This window comes from Sinocyclocheilus grahami, unplaced genomic scaffold, assembly GCF_001515645.1.
Source record: "Sinocyclocheilus grahami isolate Dianchi unplaced genomic scaffold, SAMN03320097.WGS_v1.1 scaffold171.1, whole genome shotgun sequence".
Classification (NCBI taxonomy): Eukaryota; Metazoa; Chordata; class Actinopteri; order Cypriniformes; family Cyprinidae; genus Sinocyclocheilus; species Sinocyclocheilus grahami.
Genome location: NW_015505350.1, coordinates 1,237,362 through 1,263,231, shown reverse-complemented (window position 1 = coordinate 1,263,231; position 25,870 = coordinate 1,237,362). Strand labels below are relative to the sequence as shown.

Below are 25,870 nucleotides of genomic sequence, written 5' to 3'. Positions count from 1 at the left end.
CCCCCCCCCCCCCCCAAGTTTGTCTAATGTCTAATTTCACTCGCGCCCCCCCAAGCACTCCCCTCCCCACTCCTATTACTGTATTCACACCAAATTTCTTTAGCATTAACATATACACAAATATCCTTTAAAACTACAGACATCACTTACTTAAGAGCAGCGAATGATTTTTCTTTTGTTCTTTTTGATTAACATTATTAACATAAGAAATGCACGGGTCCATTATACTGTTATACATTCAATATTTTCTTTACTGTAATTACGTTCACTTAAAGGGGTCATATGATGCGATTTAAATATTTCCTTTCTCTCTGGAGTGTTACTAGCTCTTGGTGCATAAAGAAGATCTGTAAAGTTGCAAAGACTAAAGTCTCAAATCCAAAGAGATATTCTTTATAAAAGTTAATAGTCAGCCACGCCTACCTAAAACGGCTCGTTCTAACACGCCCCCACATATCTACATCACTATGTAGTTAGATTTGCATAACGCCGCCCAAATGTTCACGCAAAGAAAGAAGGCGTAACTTTTATTCTCGCTGTAGTATTGTTGTTGCCGCCGCCATGTCGTGAAGGCACTGTGTGATTCGTTGTGAAAGCAAAACTACTTGGCCTTCCAAAGGCAGCATCATATGACCCCTTTAAGACTGACTGTGCTTACGAGGTTACTCTTCAAGACAGCCATTGGTGTGCACCTGCTGTCTGAGACGGCTTTGATTGTGCGCTTCAGTTGTGTGCACGGTGCGCACAGAAACTATCTATCACAGTGCGTGAGTACCACATTGAGATGTCTTGAGCTTAAATGGCTTAAAATTACTTTAATGTTTAAACTGACAAGACTTAAAACAGGTGAGAAGAATAAAACTTTCTTGAAGAATCAGCACTGGCCCGATCGTTCAGACAGTTTTGGGGGCTAAGATGACACACAGTGGGGCTGAAGCCTAAAAAGGGTTTAGGACTGCCCCTAGTGTAGCGTGCGTAATTATCATGAAACAAATATATAACCTGATAATAAATATATTACCTGATTCAATGTGATGGCTGAGCCTGTTTCTGATAGCAACATGCCAATACGTGGCTGGATTCCCGACACGGCTAACCGTATATCATCTTACACTGTCAATAAGCATGACTGATACTCGAGCCAACTCTGCTCTAACTGTCGACTGATTAGCAGAGGTACTAATCAGATTGCTCCCTAGTGGATGGCTAAAGATTTGCTAGCTTGTATTCATAAATGGGCTACTCAAGGGTATGCCTCTGAATTAACAGATGCTCTGATAGGTGCTGGCGCTCCCTGGAGTAGAGGGCAGGGTTTTTATTTTTGCGCTCCTCCTCTCATCTCTCACTCGCAGCAAACTAATGGTTGGAGGGGCATGGTTAAGCAAATTCTGCCCAAGCCATGGCCCAAGCTGTCAAACTGACGTCATGAGAAGGCATGCCATTCCAGAGCGGACGCAAATTATCAGATTTTGATGAAAGATTACCAAGACAAACAATTTTTTTCAGAGGATTAACTTGCACAGATTAATTATTGACCTTAAGACAATGTGAGTTAATAAAATAAATATAGTAAATTTTGATTTCATGCAGACTTAAAAAATCCTATAGGTAAAAAATAGCACCTTATACATTAATATTTCCAGTGAACTATTATAGATGCAATGTTTATAAAATTCTTCTAAAATCTTAAAAAAAAAACATTATTAGTCTCTGGGGGATGAATAATTTTGATTGCAACTGTAGGCGACATACTGTTTTTTTTTTTTTTTACCTTTCCCATTTTCATGCCAGGACCAGGAGCAGACAATATGGGAATAGATTCAGCTTTTTGGCTTTTATTCACTTTAAAATAACGTAATTTATTCATATGGTAGTGCAAACAGATAATTCATGATTTGAAACCATATTTTTTGTAAGTATTATTTATTTATTTAGGTAAAGCTTTTAAACTTGTAAAACTTTAAAAAACATTTTTAACCTTTTCTCTAAGTAAATGTAATGGTAACAGACAGGAAAGGCAGTCCAAATGTGCAGCATACTGCATTTATTTATGTAAGGCAATGGTTACAAGTTACAAGAACGGTAGAACTGTAGAGTTATCTAAATAATTTAGCACAAAATGTGTGAAGATTGAAGATTACATACATCAATAGAAAAACTGTACAATTATTTATAACACTGGCCCCTCCCTACAGACTGTCCCCTAAACTGTATTTGGACACTTAAAGTAAGTCACATTTAAAATGCCTGTCATATTAATGTCCTGTTGATAATTTGTTAGAAATTGATGCATATTAACTGAGGCTTAAATGTCCACATACATTTTAGGGTCACTGTACATGCAGCAGATCATAGAGCACATCCATTGCTAAGAACATGCTTCACACGCCAGCAAATAGGACAAACGATCCATTACACCATGGATTCATCTCCTCTTGTGTCATTTCTGCCTGCAAGAATGACATTTTCAGACTTGTAGAAGTGATTCAGTTAAAAGAAGAAGGGTAAGTGAGAGCTCTGCTAACTGGATATCTGGAGGCACCGAGACAGAGAGAAAGTGTATGAAAGACAATCACAAATGATGATCACTCGTGTCCACCTCTGAGATGCTGCTAGCAGGTTTCACCCTCTATTAGGTCTGTTGTATGCTTTTAAGCCACAGAGCTGATCATCTTTAATCAGGATGGGATCCATTTATTGTGCAAAGCATCAAACATTGGCAGTCACTCCTTTTTTTTCTGCCCATTGACTATGATCTCCAGGACATGGGTAAGGTCCATCATCTTGGTGAGCATCTCCATGATATCAGGATGTTCTTTAGCCCCTGTGATGAACTCCTCCAACGTCAACTCACCTGCAAAAGTATAGGCATTAGATTATAAGAGTGAATCCTTTTCAAGGTCAGATTTGAACACAAAATTAAAAGAAGAAAAATATATATATAGTTATAAATAGGGATGCACGATATTATCGGACTGATATCGGAATCGGCCGATAATGGCTTTAAATGTAAATATTGGCATCGCCCGATATGAAAAATGATGCCGATATGATGATTTTTTTCATTAATGTGTAATATGTTTTATTTTTTAAACAAATCGTAAGCTCTAAAAGATTTTCAGAATTTTTACAACTCTTTTGCTTTAGATAATCTTCAAATGATAAATCTTAAAATAAAATGTTAGGGTTAACTGCATCTTTCTGGGGGGAAAAATGCAGTGATTGATCTATTATTTATAGTTATTGTCAAAGTTTCAATGTACTGTCAAAAAACCCTCACTATTGTTTATTTAATTCTAACAAATAAGTTAATTAACTAACCAAAATTAAAAATATTTCGCTTATAATTTCTGCACAGGGGAGACTTGGTGTTGTTTCCAAACAAAAGGAAATATATCGGTATCGGTATGAGTTGAAAAATATCGGCATATCGGATATCTGCAAAAATCCAATATCGTGCATCCCTAGTTATAAAATATACTAAATAAAAATGCTAACATAATATTTTACAGATTAATATAATATGATTTTAATTAAAAAAAATATTGTTTTAAATTTTACAATGTTTTAATAAAACAACACTGGGTTTTCTTTGGGGAAGAAAAGAAAAATAACTGAATGACCTAGACATAGACTATATGATTCCAAACTTTAACTGGTTATATTGGTTATATTATTGTTTATTTAGCTGTTATATTGACCTAGACTGACCTAACATTTTACCACTAGAATTTGTTCTCTGTGTATAGATGCTGTAATGAATATTCATTTTAGTCCATAAACTTGTTCTTATCCTAGTTCTATAAAGTAATCTAAACGATGACCCTTGTTAATTGCAGTAGTGGTGTTAGCCTAATAGTTTTAGATTGGGGCTGATTATACTATACAAAGGTTGCAGGTTCAATCCTGAACAGAAAAGACTTGTAGAGTGCAACACAGTTGTGACCTAAAGCACATTAAACAATACAGTGGACAACAGGAGGAATTAGTGTTATGTAAATTTTTCCAAATAAAATGTTCCAGTTGAAATATTATTAATATGATCTAGAAGCTCTCACCTTCATTATTGACATCAATCCTCTCATAGATCAGAGACACAATATCATCTGGAGGGATGTCATAACTCCGGGTAATGTCCTGGATGGCCTGCGCAAAGATGAAAATATTAATATTTATTCCTTTACTAACATCACTGCCTTATTGACACAGTATAATAATAAAAAATCACTGTCTTGGAATATATATATATAAATATAAATATATATATATATATATATATATATATATATATGGACAGGGCTAATAGGATAGAAACTGAATTTTGAAAATAACAAGGGAGCTCCGCAAACAGCCATCATGGATTTAGGTTAGGATTGAATACAAATTACTTTCCCTAAAGTTGCTACTATAGTATTCTATTTGAAGATACACAGTCATTTCATCAGTTTTGCACAAGAAGAAATAATAGTATGTGTTAAAAATATTTTTTAAATGATGTAGGCCCTCATGAGAAGAGTCATATCAGAAGTTTGATAACAAATGTTTTATTCTAATTGCCTCATGGAGGCTTCCATGTTGAGACCACAAGATCAGTCAAATACTACTTGGTTTATCTCCATAATACTGGAAACTTTTGCTTGAAGAATAAATGTGATATATGTGAATGTGCATTTCTACTATGGCATGGGTAACTGAAAACCATAGCTTTTATGAGATGATATGACCTTTAAAACTGAACTGCAATCTGGACCAGTGGTCATACACCAGAGGAAACACTGAATAAAGAAAAAATGGATACTTTACTTTGAATATGGTCTCCATTTCATCTCTGTCAATCTTGCCGTTTCCATCCTGATCAAAGAGTTTGAAGTACCACTTCAGCTTCTGGTTTATCTCTCCTTTCAGTAGAAGACTTACAGCTGCGATGTATTCTACAAAATCTATATAGCCATCCTGTGGAAGAAAAAAAAAGTAAGAAAATATATGAATATATAATATATACAAATTATAACATTAATTTTAAAAGGATTCTTGCATGCATTCTTACATCGAACAATTAGAGCACAACTTAACAGAACAGAAGGCAGGGATCTTCAGTTTAAAGAATGATCATCACCAGCATAGTCAATGTCGTGCACACCATCTGTATGCAGTGTGATTTTGTTACATAAAAATGTCTTTTGAACTTGAATCAAACTTCTATTAACAATTTTTCTTACCAAAAAGTGGCACATATGCGAGCTGAGAGTACATTGTGCACATGGTTAGAAAAATCTGACTAAGCCCATACAGTGAATGTAATTTCACAGAGTACAGCATGTACACCCTTTTTAATCCTGGAACAACATTCCAATTAACCAATCAGAATTGAGGGATAAGTTTACAAGAAATGTCAGTTTTAGCCTTACAACCACACTTAGGTGCTTCTACACCCTTGTTATTCAGCTATCATTTCACACTGATTTTAGGGATAAATTATGGGTTAGTTTAGGGCTAGGTTTTTGGACAATAATGTTGATCCAGGACCAACAAAAGATGTTGACCCCACACCTTCATTGCTAATGATGACATTTGCGTCATGCACACTGTACACATAACCAAATATGCATAAAAAAAGTATGGCCTTGAGTTTTTAAGAGTTTTTCAATAGATGCTTGCCTGAACATATCCACATGTCTGAAAATGCCTAAAGCACCTTACTGCATAAGCATAAAACGTGATAAAAGACAACTGCAATGATACTGACAGACCAGATATAATAAAGTGACCACACCATTTTTTCTGGCACAATCATTTTATTAGCAAAATATTCCACCACTCACTGTGTGTCCAGGCCATAAAATTACTATGGTCTAATAAGCAACTATCATGTTTTTCCACAGGACAGCAACTGTACATTTTCGATCAGGAATATAAGTAACATTTATCTTTAACACCACTATGAATGTGAATAGCAAGCACAACTAGATATATTCTGTTGATATAAGGGTACAATATGTGTCAAATGACTAAACATGCGTCAGTTTCCGAACACTTCAATTTTCATCGTCTGCAATACAACACTTGAAAATGCTGTTTTCAAAACTGTACTACTTGGGAGAGCATCTTCAAAAAGTTTTCACTCGACAGAAATGCTGTCTAAGTGTGGCCGAAACACCAAAACAGAAAGAAGAATATAAATTTTGGATTAAGGCGAACGCCTAAAACTCAAGACAGCTTAACAGGATTGTAAAATGGATTCCTGTGGACTGTAGGACAGTAATAGGCTTATGTTCAGTGATATATAAATGCCGTTTGATGATTTAACGGTTTATTTGTTTGCCACAACAATGACTTTTATCGTAAATTTGGAATATTGATATGTGAATAATACACCATTTGAGAAAAACAAATATTCATAATCATTAATTTGGTTAACAATATAATGCATTAAAAATGTATTCTTTCATGCACAAACATGAAGAGATTTTGGTGTCCTTTAAGATAAACTAAATGACCAATCTGCATAATATCTCTCACCCCATCCATGTCAAAGGTGAAGAAGACTTGATCCACATAGCCGTTGGCTTCCTCAGTCATCCCCTGCATCTGTAGCATGGTCTTGAGTTCAAAGAGCGTGATGAGACCTGATGGTGATTCCCTCATGAACTTGTTGTACCAGTGGTGCATGTCCTCAGCCAAGACTTCATCCAGGCTGGATCCGTGGGCACCCATACCTCCTCAGAGAGCCTCTTTCTAAATGAAATGTAGAATTGGTTTGTCAAATCCAGAAGTCCAACAGTAGCTGCAGTTTATTGAGTATGAGCTGTGAACAGTTTGCTGCTCCAATCCAGGATTGACTGTTGATGACGGCACAGAGTCTAAAGCCCTATAGACTAGGCAACTAAAAGGAGAGATAACCCTTTAATTGGATAACTGTTGAAATCTTCCAAGAACTAAAGGACATCTATGGCCGTCAAAGAGGGAAATCGGAAAGTCTCCAGATGGACGTACCCCTCCCCCTTTGGGGGATAGGTCATGATTTGCAGTGATCCTGAACTTCCTGACCTTGTCTGCAAGGGCTTAGTGTAGAATGATCAATCACTTTCCATGGAGAGGTCAAGATCTGGCCAATAAGCTTAAATGTTCCTGGCCTCTCCGAGAAAACCCCGCCTAGGGTGACTTTTTTGTGGGATTTCTTAGGATGCTGAGTTCTTGTCTAGAGAAGGCTATATTTGAGTCCACCAAAGTTCAGTGTGGAACGTAACTAGGGCAGAAGATATTTTAAGAAACGATTCAAACTGTATCAAGAGATACAATCTGTAACAAGGGGCCAAATATAGCTGGCCTCTGCTAGATTTAAAATACTTAAGTAATACAATTTTGCATTGAAAGTCACTAAGTCGATGTTTAAGAAGTAATTAAGGCAAGTGTGACTATTATTATTCTTTGCATTTAGAGTTTGACATTTCTGTGAATTCATCCTGCCCCATTTGTGCTTCAGACCTAAATTATACTTTGTTGAGAAGAGGTGTGCAATGTGTTCTCTAAATGATCAGACATTGTTCTGTACTGTGCAACAACCTAACAACCACCCAGAACAATCGTCTACAAACTCCTTAGAAAACATTAAGTAATGTTTTAGGAACATTGTAGTAACCGCATAGCAACATGCTAAAAATAATACACCTAAGCAACTGCATATGAACACCCTGACAACCAACCAAGACACTCAGCATTGTGGCAGCAAGTTTATCATGAGCAAATGAAAAATGGAATATGAACTAGCTATAGTTTACACCATAATTTGTTATTATATATATATATATTTAATAGTCAGTAACATTTCCACCATGTCTGAAAAGATGTATTATAATAATAATATTCTGTAGGTGAAACTACATTTTGAATATGCTTGGAATAAAATATCTTATTTAAATACTATAACTTATAAAATTAACTTGTTTGTCTTGCTATGGCTAATTTTAAAGTTATTTTATATATTTTATGTTAGCATTTTATAAAGTACACACAAGAAAAATAAACTTTTTGTTAAACTTGACAAAATTACAGCTTAATTGGAAATGAAACGATAAAATGTCACTACTGTCAAGTTTTTTTTTTAAAAGAATGACATTTTACAGACAATAAATATTATTATTTAATACTGCATGTCAGTAGTTGTAATTAAAACTAGTTAATTTTTTTTAATGGATATTTAATTGCATTTAACCCTTTTTAGCCAAAGCAAGACTCACTTCTAAACTCAACTCCAAGTGTCATGTTTATCCAACACACACTCATGTGTGACCCTGATCTCTGATCTGCATGAACTTTCACTGACATGTGCATGATCCATTCAGGAACACAAAGTGCACCCTCGCGGAGATTAAATGCAGAGGATAAATCAATCAGACTATCAAAGATCAGTGTCCCGTTATAGTAAATCTGGCTTCAGACGATTAACAATTTCCAAAACAGATTACATTAATTATTTTGAGATTCTTGAGACTTCTTAAATAACATCCCCTGCAACATACAACCAAATGAAATTATAGAAATTGATGCTAAATACAGAAAATTCTGCAATATTTCTATTTAATTATAAGTATTTATTGGTTTAAGTCAAATGTGTCTCATTTGATATTTTAATATAAAAATGTATTATTTTTGTACAATCTCAGTTTAGACTATAAGGCAAACAGTTTTAACGTGATGTGTAAAATTGAAAAATAATCAGTAGCTTTTAGGGTTAAAAATTGTGACTGATTGGAACGTTAATAAAAGTTATTATTACTTTGTATTGAAAACACTTCTCCAATAAAAATGCAAGTCATCTGCTCAAGATGTTCTATTAATAAAAACCGGAGTAAATAAGTGGTGAAGTTGATTAATCAGACAGATGGCATGACCAAATCATGCCACTCTTGCCAATCTGATTAAAGCAGTAGCCTACTATGCTGATTACTGAATTAAATCTCCTGTTTTAATTCTCATTATCTCAATTTAATTAAGACTTTTACTTGACATAATGTTCAACATACACACTCAGTCATTAGGATTAAAATTGTTTAGTAACAGATTGTTGCTTGGTTGGCATGCTGAAATGAATTTAGCCTGTGTTGGCATAAAGAAGCTTTAGCGGTGTTATCTGTACAGGGTAATATTGTTAAGAGATTATACTATTAGTGACAGCGTTAACTTTTCCCTATACTAAAAGGGCTTTTCAACGGCACAAAAGTGAATCTGGAAAACAGCAAATTAGAGTGATGTAGTTACGTAGATGTAGCAGAGATTGGGTTGAGTCACTAAACACAAAACTTATGGCTGAAAAAGAGCAGTACCACCAGCTACAGGACACAAGAAACAAACTTGTGCAGAATGAACATTTGGAATGTACTGAAACAAAATCTGATAATAATAATATACGAATATTTGATTTCTTGACAACAATACTGATAGCTGGTGGCTAATTCATTACCATGAGTGTCAATTTAACATTTAATATAAACAATTACAATCACAAAAGTGATTTGTGTTGTACTTGGCTTGAATGTGACGTGATATCCCTTACGAAAAAGAAGTTTATTCAAGTGTGCTATTAGTATACTTCTTTTAAACTAAAAATAGGAAAGTATACTTTTAGTCTACTTTTTATGTACTTCTCAGAAATATATTTAAAATGACATTTAAGTATACTTGACTTATACTTAGAAAAAGTCTAAATATATTTGAGCTATACTTGTGTTCCTAGAATCCGTGATTTCATTGTTATACTGTAGGGGGTGCTAGTACACATCTTCTGTACAGAATTTCCAAAAAACACAAGTGAAGAAGAAACCGAAACAACAGATGCTTCCACATGTAATCTAACACGATCATCAGACATAAAACAGCATCAAAACTGTGTAACATTATGGAATAAAATGTCGACCAATGAAGAGGTAATACTGACTGTCAAGCTTTGGGGTGTTGATCGACTCTATCTATGTTTTGATTATCATTCTGAATCCAATTCAGTCTTTTTTCAGCCTTCTGTTCAAAATGTTGTTTAGTTCTTTATTTTTTATTTATGAAACTTATCCACATTCAAGTGTTTAAAAAAGAATGCATGAAGCTAAAATAAAATGTTTTTGTTTACAAGCAGATACCCTGTTCTTTTGGTGTTTTGTATGTTCAGATATTCATGTAACAAAATATATACAAATTAATACCTAAATAGGGACATAGGAGTATACTTAAAGTATGATGTTAAGTTCACTTAAAGAAAACTTACGAGTATACTTGCAGTATAAAACTACTAAACTAGTAGTTTACTGAGACTATACTTCAAAGTGTACTAAAAATGCTACTAGTATTTAATTAGTAAACTATCAGTATACCTATAAGTTCACTTTTAGTATAGTTGCAGTGCAAACTAAACATTTAGATGTAAACTAGTTGTGTACTCAAAGTTTACTACTGTTATACTTAAAGTATACTTAAAAGTATACTTTTATATACTAGAAAGTGGGCCAATTTAGTCCCAAGGAGTATACTTGCAAGTATACTACTAGTACACTGATATTTGTATACTTACTACATAAAGTATACTTAAAAATATACTTGAACTTTACTTAAGTATACTTACTAAAAGTATACTTACTAAACTTGAAGTATACTACTTTTTGGTAAGGGATGCGATCATCGTTCTAGTCATAAATGAAAAGTCAAAGTACATGCTCGGAGTTTCGCCATTTTAAACTGACAGAACGGATTCTTTGCAATAAGCGATCATTAAGCGATATTAACTTGATGAAAAAGGTGGATGGTTTTTATTTACCTGGTTTTATGTATCCAACTTTTGATTAAGGTGACTGTTCAGGTCTCGAGATGCTTTACAGATGACTTCCGCATGAATATTCTGAAGAACGTATTCATTCTTATATGTGCTTGATAATGAACGTGTCTTCTGGGTTTTCTGAATCTTCAGCTGAATTAAATCTGTGATGTCCATCCAAAATCAGGGTGGAGACTCCATGGATGAAACAAAATCACCCAGAGATGAAGATTTGTATCCAAGATGCAGGTACTTTGAATGGACACTCTAATACATTTATCTTATAAAAAAGTTGGCATTAGCCCATTTCAATGTGATTTTTATGTATTAAGATTTGTTTTCTATTCCAGTTCAGTCCAGCAGGAGAGATCAGATTCACCAGATTTCAGCTGTGTATCTATGAGTGTCAGGTCTATTGCCAGTAAATATTAAGAATGGAGACACACAACCTGATCTCATGTATGAACACTGTATAAAATATGATCATAGAATGACATTTTTTATTTATGGTGGGCAAATTTGTTTTATTATATAACACTTTGTTAAGTAGCATTCACAACAGTGTAAAAACTATTGATGGAATTATTAAGGTAATGAGAAAAAACTACAAATATCAGTTTCTGATTCTTGATTCTCTTGATGATGTTAAGGTCAATCCATCCACCCAGATCAGACCTAACAGAACCTGTCTGTAATGAGGATGACGAGTTTATGAATCAACTACAACGCACATATTCTGATTTCAGGTAAAATAATATGGTAATTTTATTTGTTTTAGATGCTATAATGGGTCATCACACATTACTCAAAAACATTATAACTGACCTAAAACTTCATGGAACTGATGATCTGTGTATAGTTTATTATGATGTAGAAAACAAACAAAAATGTTTAATGGAATAATTTGTTATTTTAACTGATACAGCTATGACTCTAATTCTGCTGAAGTCCTTAAGGCATTGAAATCAAATCTGAGGAAGACGTTTCAGTGTCTGTATGAGGGAACATCAAAGCAGGGAAACCCAACACTCCTGAATGAGATCTACACAGATCTCTACATCACAGAGGCTGAAAATGGAGAGATCAGTAATGAACATGAGATGAGACAGATTGAGACACAATTCAAGAGAGCAGCAACAGAGGACACACCGATCAAATGCAATTACATCTTTAGACCTTTACCTGAACAAGACAAACCCATCAGAACTGTGCTGACAAAGGGAGTCGCTGGTATTGGAAAAACCATCTCTGTGCAGAAGTTCATCCTGGACTGGGCTGAAGGGAAAGAAAATCAGGACATCCACCTCATATTTCCACTTCAATTTGATACAAGACCAAAAATGTAGCCTTTTAGATCTTCTTCAGTGTTTTTTCACAGAAATAATTTTCAGCAGTGAATATAAAGTGTCATTTTTCTTTGATGGTCTGGACGAGTGTCATCTGCCTCTGAATTTTCACTGCAATTTGAGGTTGTGTGATGTACATAAATCAGCCTCAGTGGACGTGCTGCTGACGAACCTCATTGTGGGAAATCTGCTTCCCTCTGTTCTCATCTGGATCACCTCCAGACCAGCAGCAGCTAATCTCATCCCTTCTGAGTGTGTCCATCGAGTGACAGAAGTGCGAGGCTTCAGTGACCCACAGAAGGAGGAATACTTCAGAAAGAGAATCAGTGATCAGAGTCTGGCTAACAGGATCATCTCACACCTTAAGTCATCAAGAAGCCTCTACATCATGTGCCACATCCCAGTCTTCTGCTGGATCTCAGCCACTGTTCTAGAGAAGATGTTGAGAGAAACAGAGAGAGGAGAGATTCCCAAGACTCTCACTCAAATGTACACACACTTCCTGATCATTCAGACCAACATCAAACATGAGAAGGACTATGAGAAGACAGTGAAAGATGAAGACATGATTCTCAAACTGGGGAAAATCGCTTTTCAGCAGCTTGTGAAAGGAAATCTGATATTCTATGAGGAAGATTTGAGAGTGTGTGGTATTGATGTGACAGAAGCATCAGTGTATTCAGGATTGTGCACTCAGATCTTTAAAGAGGAGTTTGGGCTCTTCCAGGGGAAGGTGTACTGCTTTGTTCATCTGAGCATCCAGGAACATCTAGCAGCTCTATGTGTGCACCTCTCTTTCACAAACAACAACCTAAATGTGTTTGATGAAATCCCCAAACTGAGACCACGGTTTAAAGTCTTGAACTTGATTCAGAATAATCCACCAAAACATGTTTTATCTGAGCTGCATCAGAGAGCTGTGGATGAGACTCTGCAGAGTAAAAATGGACATCTGGACCTTTTCCAGCATTTTCTTCTGGGTCTGTCAGTGGAATCTAATTATGTTCTTCTACAAAGTCTAATGAAACAGACAGGAAGCAGCTCTACCAGTAATAAAAAAACAGCTGAGTACATCAAGAAGAAGATCAGCACCAGTCGCTCTCCAGATAAATCTATCAATCTTTTCCACTGTCTAAATGAGCTGGGTGACCATTCACTAGTGGAGAAAGTACAAGATTATGTGAAATCTGGAACACTGAGTGACGCCAAGTTCTCTTCATCTCAGTGGTCAGCTGTAGTTTTTTTGTTGTTGACGTCAGAGACAAAGTTGGATGAGTTTTATCTTAAGAAATTTGTTGGAAGAAAAAGTAAATCTGAAAATGTGAAAGTTCTTCAGAAGCTGCTGCCTGTGGTTAAAGAATCCAGATCAGTTCAGTAAGTATGGATGTCCTCTCGCCTCAGAAGGCTTGCATTGCCCTCCTCCTGGGCGTGGTCCAGCTGAATTTCTATTGGTGAGATCTGTGCGGCCGCCGGCTTGTCGTCGCCATCCACATTTGCCAGATTTTATAACTTAGACATCCCTGCTTTACAGGCGCGAGTTCTGTCTGTTTAATGTTCCACTCTTCGCTGGTATTGGAAAAACCATCTCTGTGCAGAAGTTCATCCTGGACTGGGCTGAAGGGAAAGAAAATCAGGACATCCACCTCATATTTCCACTTCAATTTGATACAAGACCAAAAATGTAGCCTTTTAGATCTTCTTCAGTGTTTTTTCACAGAAATAATTTTCAGCAGTGAATATAAAGTGTCATTTTTCTTTGATGGTCTGGACGAGTGTCATCTGCCTCTGAATTTTCACTGCAATTTGAGGTTGTGTGATGTACATAAATCAGCCTCAGTGGACGTGCTGCTGACGAACCTCATTGTGGGAAATCTGCTTCCCTCTGTTCTCATCTGGATCACCTCCAGACCAGCAGCAGCTAATCTCATCCCTTCTGAGTGTGTCCATCGAGTGACAGAAGTGCGAGGCTTCAGTGACCCACAGAAGGAGGAATACTTCAGAAAGAGAATCAGTGATCAGAGTCTGGCTAACAGGATCATCTCACACCTTAAGTCATCAAGAAGCCTCTACATCATGTGCCACATCCCAGTCTTCTGCTGGATCTCAGCCACTGTTCTAGAGAAGATGTTGAGAGAAACAGAGAGAGGAGAGATTCCCAAGACTCTCACTCAAATGTACACACACTTCCTGATCATTCAGACCAACATCAAACATGAGAAGGACTATGAGAAGACAGTGAAAGATGAAGACATGATTCTCAAACTGGGGAAAATCGCTTTTCAGCAGCTTGTGAAAGGAAATCTGATATTCTATGAGGAAGATTTGAGAGTGTGTGGTATTGATGTGACAGAAGCATCAGTGTATTCAGGATTGTGCACTCAGATCTTTAAAGAGGAGTTTGGGCTCTTCCAGGGGAAGGTGTACTGCTTTGTTCATCTGAGCATCCAGGAACATCTAGCAGCTCTATGTGTGCACCTCTCTTTCACAAACAACAACCTAAATGTGTTTGATGAAATCCCCAAACTGAGACCACGGTTTAAAGTCTTGAACTTGATTCAGAATAATCCACCAAAACATGTTTTATCTGAGCTGCATCAGAGAGCTGTGGATGAGACTCTGCAGAGTAAAAATGGACATCTGGACCTTTTCCAGCGTTTTCTTCTGGGTCTGTCAGTGGAATCTAATTATGTTCTTCTACAAAGTCTAATGAAACAGACAGGAAGCAGCTCTACCAGTAATAAAAAAACAGCTGAGTACATCAAGAAGAAGATCAGCACCAGTCGCTCTCCAGATAAATCTATCAATCTTTTCCACTGTCTAAATGAGCTGGGTGACCATTCACTAGTGGAGAAAGTACAAGATTATGTGAAATCTGGAACACTGAGTGACGCCAAGTTCTCTTCATCTCAGTGGTCAGCTGTAGTTTTTTTGTTGTTGACGTCAGAGACAAAGTTGGATGAGTTTTATCTTAAGAAATTTGTTGGAAGAAAAAGTAAATCTGAAAATGTGAAAGTTCTTCAGAAGCTGCTGCCTGTGGTTAAAGAATCCAGATCAGTTCAGTAAGTATGGATGTCCTCTCGCCTCAGAAGGCTTGCATTGCCCTCCTCCTGGGCGTGGTCCAGCTGAATTTCTATTGGTGAGATCTGTGCGGCCGCCGGCTTGTCGTCGCCATCCACATTTGCCAGATTTTATAACTTGGACATCCCTGCTTTACAGGCGCGAGTTCTGTCTGTTTAATGTTCCACTCTTTCCCCTTGGGCGAAGTTGGTTTTATTGGTGCTTCTCAGCTACTAGCTTGGAGCACAATGTGCTCAGGTTCTTAGGGGTCCTTATTAGTGGTCCGAGACTGGGCTCGCAGAGCAGGATATCCTGTATCTGCTCATAGCACGGCGTGATTGGATGCGTTCTCTGTGTGTACATTAATGAGGAAAAAAATTAACTTAAATGATTTTAGCAAATGGCTGCAATATAACAAAGAGTGAAAAATTTAAGGGGGTCTGAATACTTTCCGTACCCACTGTACATGTCGGCTCCGCCCTTTCTGGCAGGCTAAAGCGGTATTGGTTTGTGCAGCTACACAAACGTGAACAAATCAGGCTTCAGTACAGAGTAAAACAGGAGTTTTCCCCATACACAACGCTCGTTCCCTTATCTCAGGGAACCGAGGTTACATCAGTAACTGGAGCGATATTTTGAAAAATGTTGAAAAAAAATCTTCAAAATATATTTTTTTGTGTTCAGCAGAAGAAGAAAACTCATACAGGTTTAGAACAGCTTGAGGATGAGTAAATGATGACAGAATTTTCATTTTTGGGTGAAATATACTTAAGGCTGGAATACACTACACAACTTTTAAAATCTGAACAGATTTTAAAACACTGGGCATTATACACTTACAGACTAAAAAGCTACAGAGGAAAACTGGCCATCATACATTAAACGACTGAGGATCGTACTGGACTTTAAAGTCGTTCTCATCACAACAAACTTATGCAGAAACTTGGGCCTTGTTGCTTGTTGCGTGACAAATTAAAAAAGTATGCGTTTTCAAATCATCTCAAAACATCAAATGTTTGTTATCATCAGACTAGATGGAATCATAGTCTGAAGCTAAAATATCTAAATCTGTGACCATCATACATTATGTGATTTTCAATTAAATCTGTCAACTCAAATCTGCAGACTGGTTCTAAATTTCAGCAACTAGCATCAACTTCTCCAGAGTGTAAATCAGGGGAAAAAATCGTATATAGTGTATTCCAGCCTTTAGAGAACATACAGAAAATAAAAGTTGCAGAAAATAATTTATTATGAATGTGCGGTGTTTAACAAGTGTGTTCTCTACAGGTTGTGTGATTGTGACATCACAGATGAAGGTTGTGCTGCTCTGACTTCAGCTCTGAGATCAGACTCCTCACACCTGAGAGAACTAAACCTGTCTGGAATTAAACTAGGAGATTCAGGAGTAAAGCAGTTATCTGCTGGACTGGAGAATCTGCACTGTAAACTGGAAATACTGTAGTAAGAACATCTCTCTATATACCTTTGTTCTCAAAAATAAATGTCATTAATGTAAGCTTTTAAAATAAATGTTATAAATGTATTAATGTATTAATCATTAACAATTACCACACTACATCTGAGCACAAAATGACTCTTCATTTATCTCCATTACATCTTGTGATTTCCTACTCCTGTTTTAAAACCCCATTAACCAAGCTTTAGGCTTTTTAAATAATACTCCTTTAGGGTCTTATTTTTGTACTTGCTCTGGAATCAAGATTAATATGTTTGATCCTTCACTAGAACAGTTGTTCATACTGTAATTAACCATCTAAAATAATGACAGTCCTTCCTCTGTAGATCTTTCATGTTAAACTTCTAATGTGAATTGAAATATTTTGATGGACAGATGTTGAAAACATAGTGACGAATGTGTAATTGTTTTCAGGTTAAGGAATTGTGGTGTCACAGATAAAGGTTGTGCTGCTCTGGCTTCAGCTTTAAGTTTAAACCCATCTCACCTGAGAAAACTGGACCTGTCTATGAATGAACTAGGCAATTCAGGTGTGAACCTGCTGTCTGCTGGACTGGAGAATCCTCACTGTAAACTGCAAACACTGACGTAAGATCATAGGACTCACACATAACAATGTAAACTAGGGGTACCAAACCCCTGAGTTTTACTCCAACCCTAATCAAACACACATAAAACAACTAATCAGGGTGTTCAGGATTACTTGAAACTAGCAGGCAGGTGTGTTGGAGCAGGGCTGGAACTAAACCCAGGTTTTTAAAAAAGTACACTTCCATAATGTACTTAAAGTGCTCTATTTTCACACACTAATTTTGTACTTAATATACTAAAATTGATTATTTAGTACTTCTTAAGATAAATTTAAGATTAACTATGTAGGCTACTCAACTGTGCTATTTTGGGACACCATGAATATGAACTAAAATGCACTTTTAACATACTATCTCTGTATTTAAAAAATGTATTTAGTTACCACTTGTGGTACACTTGAGTGTACTAATGTATGAAAGATAGGGGTGTGCCCGAAGCGTGAAACAAATAGCGCATTATATGGAGCCACTAAAAGTTTAGCCGCTTGCTAGCTGTAACGAGGGAAGCGTGATGACAAAGTGGGGATTCAAATGCAAGGCTTTAATAAGAGCGTAGTCAAACAGGCGTGGTCAACAACAGTTGATGGCAGTGGCAAGGCAAAATAGTAATCCAGATAATCAGGCAATGGTCAGGGCAGGCAGCAAAACAATCATAAACAAGAAAACAGTCCAGGGATCAAAACACAAAGGCAAGGAAACACGGAAACTTAGAAACCACGGAAGAGCTATACAACATTCAATCACCAGCGATGACAGAGAGTGTGTGTGCTATTCTTATAGTCCTACTAATGTGAGACAGCTGTGAACTGATGATGAGATCTGATGAGAGACAGGTGATGCACTTGATGAGTCCGGGCAAAGGATTATGGGAAATGGAGTTCTGAGTGAATGGCAAGGTACAGAATGGAGTGCCCTCTAGAGGAGCTCATGGGCACTCCAGCTGGAGATCATGACACTAGCGGTAGCCTGTTGCATTACAGTACATGAAAGTTCACTTACCACATACACAGAGTAAGGAGAAATGTCTGATAGGACGATGGCGAATGATTTGCAGTCAACGATATAATTGCGAGAAAAAGTATTGAAATATTTTTTTATATTCCCAACTCGTAGGCTATTTATTCCCTTTACGGTTTCCGTAGTACACTTCATTTCCTTTCCGAACACGGAACTGGGATGCGGCGGATTGCGGGAGAGGGGGTGGGGGGGGCAGGAATCACGATGTCAGCTTAACATCGTGATGTCTGTCAGCCATCGGCGATGGACGATGACATCGTCTATCGGCCCAACCCTAATATGCGATTTAGTGCTTTACTAATGTTTCACAAAGTTACAATCCAAAACATGATTTAAACACATAAACACATATGATACGCAAACTACAGTTCTCAGCTGGATAAAAGAAGCCAGTGTCGCACTAGTAGCCTAAAGTTTTGATGGATGACGATTGTAATCAAGGTAAACATGTGACATACAGGAGTCTTGCATTAGGCGCGTGTCCGTTATTATTGATGCGCAAACTAACCGTGTGCGCACTTGGCGCACTGTTCACTAAAACAGATTTCTGCTTGAACACAGCTCAGTATATTAACATAGTTGTATACAGCGAAGGGGGTGGGGGGGGTAGGAATCACGATGTCAGCTTAACATCGTGATGTCTGTCAGCCATCGGCGATGGACGATGACATCGTCTATCGGCCCAACCCTAATATGCGATTTAGTGCTTTACTAATGTTTCACAAAGTTACAATCCAAAACATGATTTAAACACATAAACACATATGATACGCAAACTACAGTTCTCAGCTGGATAAAAGAAGCCAGTGTCGCACTAGTAGCCTAAAGTTTTGATGGATGACGATTGTAATCAAGGTAAACAGGTGACATACAGGAGTCTTGCATTAGGCGCGTGTCCGTTATTATTGATGCGCAAACGAACCGTGTGCGCACTTGGCGCACTGTTCACTAAAACAGATTTCTGCTTGAACACAGCTCAGTATATTAACATAGTTGTATACAGCGTGTGTTTTATATGGATGATTGTGTGTTTTGGAGAAGTTTGTGAGGATCAGTGGTGTTTATGTACATATGGCCATCAGACGCAACACTGACGCTATTGCATGTTCTGAGAGGAACTATTCACTGATGACGTCGAGCCGCCTTCAGATCGTGGAGTTTCCACACATTTTTTTTTTTTTTTAATCAATCTTTGCAAATCGCCTTTCCTAATAATGTCCTAGTTAGCAAGTTCCATAGCTAAATGCGTCTAAAGAACTGCTCATCACCCCACGGAATGGAAGAGAGGGTCGGGGGGAGCAGAGCTCATAAGCATTTAAAGGGACATGGACTGAAACGGGTCGCTGTGAACAGAGCCGTTTTGACAAGGTAAAAAGGGTGTTGTTTTACACTACCATTGAGAAATTTTAACCAAAGTATGTTATAGAATTTTCATTAAGACCCTAAAGAAACATATAAACTTGTGGAAAATGGGCATCCGATGACCCCTTTAAGTTTGGGCCACAAAAGCGTCCATGCACAGAAATGTTTGTTTATGTTTTTGCTGTTGAAACCATCTATAAGAACAAAACAAGTGACTGATTTGCACTTTAAATGTGTTCTTCCTTTCTAATAATGGAATCACTGCTAAAGTGATCTATGATGATCTATGTCTTTCTTCTCTAATCTCTATAGATTGAGCGGCTGTGGCATCGCAAAACAAGGTTGTGAATTTTTGGCTTCTGCTTTAAAATCAAATCCCTCACACCTAAGAGATCTGCATCTGTCTTATAATAAACTAGGAAACTTAGGAGTGGAGCAGCTATCTGCTGCACTGAAGAATCCTCACTGTAAACTGCAGAAACTGAAGTAAGGCCAAACACTGCATGACTTTTGCACATAAAACACAAAATATATACAAAAAAATGTAAACATCCAAACTATATTTTAAGTATTTAGCTGCTGTGTGTTCAGGTGAGTGAGCTGTAAGTGTTTAAACACATCGCTACTGCTCAGTAACTTGATACTGATAGTCACACTAAACTACACACTTTCACATCACAGTCAACATTTAAATCTCATGACTTTAAACAGACTCAACCTCAACACAGTAAGAACTATGACAAATGAAGGCAATGTTGTGCAAACACACAAACACAAATCACAACTCCATACATATGTGTACAGTTTAAATAAAGGTAAACTCACCTATGAAATGAATGTTATCAATGTTGCATGACAATACAAAAAGAAGAAGAAATGTTACTAATTATAATTATTGAATGAGTCTTAAGATTGTACCATAGATTGTGCATGTGACATTTTAGACTTCAGTTAAATGATCCATCAAATATGAATTTGATAGGTGATGAGTTAGTTTTTTTCTCTTTTACGGTTGGCCTCTGTGTTCTGATGAGAGAGTCATAAGTGTGCCTTTGTTTTCTACAGGTTGTCTAATTGTGGTGTCACAAATAAAGGTTTAGCTGCTCTGACGTCAGCTCTGGCATCAAACCCATCACACCTGAGAAATCTGAATCTGGCTGAGAATAAACTACAAAATTCAGGAGTGGAACTGCTCTCTGATGTACTGGAGAATCCTCACTGTAAACTGGAGATACTGTGGTAAGATCATCAATTCATTAGCAGATGAAGCTTGATGCCACATACTTAATGTATGTGAGTCACAATATCATCTTGTCTCTGCAAGCCTGTTCAGTGCTTTTTGTTCTTGCACATCAACACCAAAATTGGACTATTTTATATCAATGTTTGGGTAGACTTTAAAAAATTGCTGACCTGACTGTTGATTGGACAGTGGGCTTTCAATAATAAACTCTGTATGAGTGAATAGTGTTATTCTTCTCTACAGGTTGAGGAGGTGTAATGTAACAGATGCAGGATGTGATGATCTGGCTTCAGCTCTGATATCAAACCCCTCACACATAAGACAGCTAAATTTGTCTTGGAATAAACTAGGAAATGCTGGAGTGAAGCTGCTCTCTGATGTACTGGAAAATCCTCCATGTAAACTTGAGTTACTGTGGTAAGATCATCTCTCTTTATCACATTTCTCCTAAGTAAAACATTATTTATTATAATGTAATAGTTTAACTCAGTCTATACTTATAAGACACTGGATTTAACTTGTTGCAGATAAAAAAAATAAATCAAATTTGATTTTCTTTTATATTAGTACATAGAGTCCAGTCAATATTCACACTAGGTCCACAAAACAATAAATGAGAGAGAGAGAAAAAAAAGAGTATATTGTATTAATATATTAAAGGAATAGTTCACCCAAAAATTGAAATTCTGTCATTAATTATTCACCCTCATGTCGTTTCAAACCGGTAAGACCTTCGTTCATCTTCGGAACATGAGTTAAGATATTTTTGATTCAATCTGAGAGCTCTCTGACCCTCCATAGACAGCAAGGGTACTACCACGTTCAAGGTCCAGAAAGGTACCAAGAATATTGACAAAATAGTCAATGTGACATCAGTAGTTCAACTGTAATTTTACGAATCTACAAGGATACTTTTTGTGTGCAAAGAAAACAAAAATAATTATTTATTTAACAATTCTTCTCCTGCACTTCACAGCGTATGCGCGTGCTTTCCTCTGAACGTAAACATGATGCAGCTCATGCATGTTCAAGGTCAGCAGCACCACGTGCATGCGTTGTTTACATACAGATCAAAGTATGCACATGCGTCGGGATACTCTCCTTCACACCTATAGGACATTGAAAGCCAACCATAGCACTATATGGGGCTATAGCATCCACTATCCAACGAGATAGTCTCTGCTTTGTGACTGGCAGCCCTTTCAAGAAGCCTCCAATGCAAACAAAGAGCTGCTCTGATTGTCTGAACAATTCAGAGCGCTCAACGTACAGTGCCCTAACAGGATACAGTAAGTTGGGACCCTGCTTGCCATTCACCGAAGGGAGAGCTAACAGGGAAATAACCTGGGCTCTGAACGGAGTTGAGAGCACCTTAGGTACGTAACCGCTTTGTGGTTGGAGAACGACTTTAAAGTCGTTAGGTCCAAACTCAAGACAAGAAGTGCTGACAGAGAGCAATTGCAAGTCACCTACTCTTTTGACCAATGCCAAGCCATTCACTGCGATGGCTGCCACGTAAACTTTGAGTGTGGAATGGGTAAAGCCCTTGTCCAACAACTCCTGAAGAAAGGTACACAGGAATACAGATCCAGGCTTCGTGTTGAACACCAGTCACAGAAGACAGACCTTTTAAGGGTGAAAAGGTGTCTTATAGACGGCGCGCTAGCCTCTAGAATGTTATTAGTAACTCTCGCGGGAAGCTGGCTAGACTCCTGTTGAGGGGCCAAACATGAAGACTCCACAGCTGTGGCTAGGGGTGCCAAATCTTGCCCCTAGCCTGCGAGAAAAGGTCTCTCCTCAGTGGTAATGGCCACAGGGTTGCAGACAGCAGCTGAATCAGTTCTGGGAACCAAGTCAGGTTTTCCATAGAGGGGCCACCAGAAAGAGAGAGCATTTCATTTCATGCCTTGTCGAAAACAAGCCCAGGACATGAATCGCACTTAATGAGAGGAGTTTGCTCTGGACCCAAAGCAGGAGATGTTGAGTCATCCTGTAAAGGGGACGTGACCTTGAGGCAGCCTTGGTGATTGATATAAGCTACCACTGTCATTGTTCGAATGAACCAGGATGTGATGTCCCTTTAAGGCTGGCAGGAATGTTTTCAGGGCCAGACAGACTGCCATTATCTCGAGGCAGTTGGAGCCAAATGGCGGGTTGCCATCGTACAGAGCGCCCCAGGCTGAGTCAAGTCATAGCCACAGCCATATCACCCTGCAGCCCAAGACTGGTTGCCCATTGAAACTAAGCAGGGTTGAGCCTGGTCAGTAACTGGATGGGAGACCTCCTGGGAAAACTGCTGTGCTGTTGGAAGAGGTATTAGTGAGGCCAGCAGGGGGTGCTCACCCTGTGGCTTGCAGCCTGGTCAGTAACTGGATGGGAGACCTCCTGGGAAAACTGCTGTGCTGTTGGAAGAGGTGTTAGTGAGGCCAGCAGGGGGTGCTCACCCTGTGGCTTGCGTGGGTCCTAATGCCCCAGTATAGTGATGGGGACACTATACTGTCAAAAAGCACCGTTTATCGGATGAGACGTTAAACCGAGGTCCTGACTCTCTGTGGTCATTAAAAATCCCATGGCACTTCTCGTAAAGAGTAGGGGTGTAACCCCTGGCCAAAATTGGCCCTTGTCAATCATGGCCTCCTAATAATCCCCAACCACTTGATTGGCTCTGTGACTTTCTCTCCTCTCCACCTGTAGCCGGTGTGTGGTGAGCGCACTGGCGCCGTTGTCCTGTGGCTGCCGTCGCATCATCCAAGTGGATGCTGCACACTGGGGGGGGGTGAGGAGAGACCCCCCCACATGATTGTAAAGCGCGTTGGGTGTACAACAATACACAATAAAAAAGTGCTATATAAATGCATCATTCATTCATTCATTCATTCATTCAGTATTGGAAGGGCCGCATGAGCGGCAGGCCCAGGGGATCCACTGAGGTGGCGGCCTACATGAGGCAGAGCAAACTCTGAAACACCCTGAGGGGATGCGCAGTCCCCAACTTGAATGACGCTGCCACTCACTGAATATTCAGGAAGTGTTCCGGTGTAATCCAGGCTCGCATTTGAACTGAGTCTATAATTGTTCCCAGAAAGGACACTCACTGTCTGAGAAACTCGCTGTAAACTCTTAGCTGAATTGATTCTCATCCCAAGACGCTTCAGGTGGTTGAGCAACAACATTCTGTGAGCTGTAAGTTGCCGTTCTGTTCTGGCTAGCACCAGCCAGTCATCAAAGTAATTCAAGATGCGGATTCCGATCTGCCTCAAAGGGGAAAGAGCCGTGTCCATGCACTTCGTTAAAGTGCGAGGAGCCAGAGACAGTCCAAACGGTAGGACTGTGTATTGATAGGCCACTCCCTCGAATGTGAATCTCAAGAACAGTCTGTGATGGGGGCTTTGTATGTGTCTTTCAGATCCACAGACAGAAACCCGTCCTCAGGACATATTTCCATGAGTATCTGTTTCAGAGTTAACATTCTGAACGGCTGTCAAATGAGAGAGCAATTCAGATGTCTGAGATCGAGAGTTGGTCTGAGCCCGCCATCTTTCTTGGAAATGAGGAAGTATCGCTGTAAAAACCTGACTTGCTGTTCGCTAAAGGGACCATTTCTATGGGACCTTTTGCAAGCAATGTTTGCACTTTGGACTGAAGAACATGTGCTTCGTTGTCCCGTACCGAATTGTGCACAACACCTCTGAAACGAGGCGGCCTGCAATCAAACTGGAGGGAGTAACCTTGTTGTATGACTTTTAAGACCCAGCTTGACATGCGGGGAATGGCATTACAAGCCAAGAGCCGGTGGCAAGTGGTTCCATTTTTATTAATGCCAGTTCGCCGTGCTGAGATGGGGAGCTGACATTTGTGATTGCAGGGAGAGGAGAAATGCTTTTTTGAGTATGTGGGTCCGCTATCACAGCAATAATTTGCTGGAGCTTGCAGGACGTGCACGGCTGAAAAACCTCCACCGCTCAGAGATATTCGAAAAGGTGGGGAATGACTTCAAGCTTTCTTTTAGGGGGTTCCGGCCTTCGCAAGAACTAGCCCTCTCCTCTTCCTCTCTGCACTCAGATCAGGATGACTTCTGTGGGTCAGGGTCCAGGGTTACTCAAGGGCAGGGACCTTGGCGCTTCGGGAAGGGAAACTGTGCCATCGGGGTGCGCTGTTGAAGCCCAGGCTCCGGCTTTAGCAGGGGCTGAGGCAGCGCCTACTTTGCAGCCTGCTTGGTGGACAATGTCTTGGGGTGACTTGCAACAGCCTCTGAGAAAGAAATCAAGCTGTTCACAGCCGATGAGGGGTGTTGATCCTCCCGTGTGAAGCACACCGGCGAAACGAGAATGAAGTGCACAGGGTGCTGAGGGCACCTTCATTAAGGAAAGCGATCCACGAGTGAAGACAGGAGAGAATCATATTTTCGCAATGAGAACATGAAGTCTCAGTGAGCGCAGTCTCTGTGTAGGCGCCACCCTGACAGGCGACGCACTCACTGTGCCCATCTGGATCGTTTGAGAGTTCCTTGGATTTTCTTAGGAAATTTGCTCATATTTACTCTATGGGAATAGCTGGATGGCCGCAGGAGAAGGCTGGATCTCTTCTGCTGCTGGGACTCCTTCTATGGCGGAGAGCAGGAAAGCCTCTTCCTTCTTAGCCTTCTTGATTGCAGATTCAGCGACGAGATGTTTTCATCGCTGAAGGATAAGATTCTGATGAGATGGCGCTGTGGGCCGACTTATATAGCAGTTGGCTCCGCCCGTTCTGGCGGGCTCAAGCACCATTGGTTTGTGCGGCTACACAAACATTAGCAAATCAGGCTTCAGTACCCTCATAACCGTCAAGCGACGCAACAGGAGTTCCTGTTCGATAGGGAACTGTTTGTACTACAAACCAGTGTGTTCATAATTAAGTGTGTGTGTGATAATTATTACAGTGTGTTCATAATTAATACATTAAAATAATATGATAAGAAACACCAGTTTACAAAAATAG

General features: G+C 38.8%; 1 protein-coding gene and 1 pseudogene across 1 annotated transcript; one reads left to right on the top strand and one right to left on the bottom strand.

Annotated features, from left to right (window-relative positions):
• Nucleotides 1–2,021: 2,021 nt before the first annotated feature.
• On the bottom strand, nt 2,022–6,901 carry LOC107593471 (guanylyl cyclase-activating protein 1-like). The gene is made up of 4 exons (XM_016283207.1): nt 6,520–6,901; nt 4,804–4,953; nt 4,059–4,146; nt 2,022–2,854 (listed from the first exon to the last, which is right to left on the bottom strand). The coding sequence occupies exons 1-4, from the start codon at nt 6,712–6,714 to the stop codon at nt 2,724–2,726; spliced, it is 564 nt and encodes a 187-aa protein (XP_016138693.1). The 5' UTR covers nt 6,715–6,901; the 3' UTR covers nt 2,022–2,723.
• A 4,121-nt stretch (nt 6,902–11,022) lies between these two features.
• Nucleotides 11,023–24,359, top strand: LOC107593489 (protein NLRC3-like; annotated as a pseudogene).
• The last annotated feature ends 1,511 nt before the right edge of the window (nt 24,360–25,870 follow it).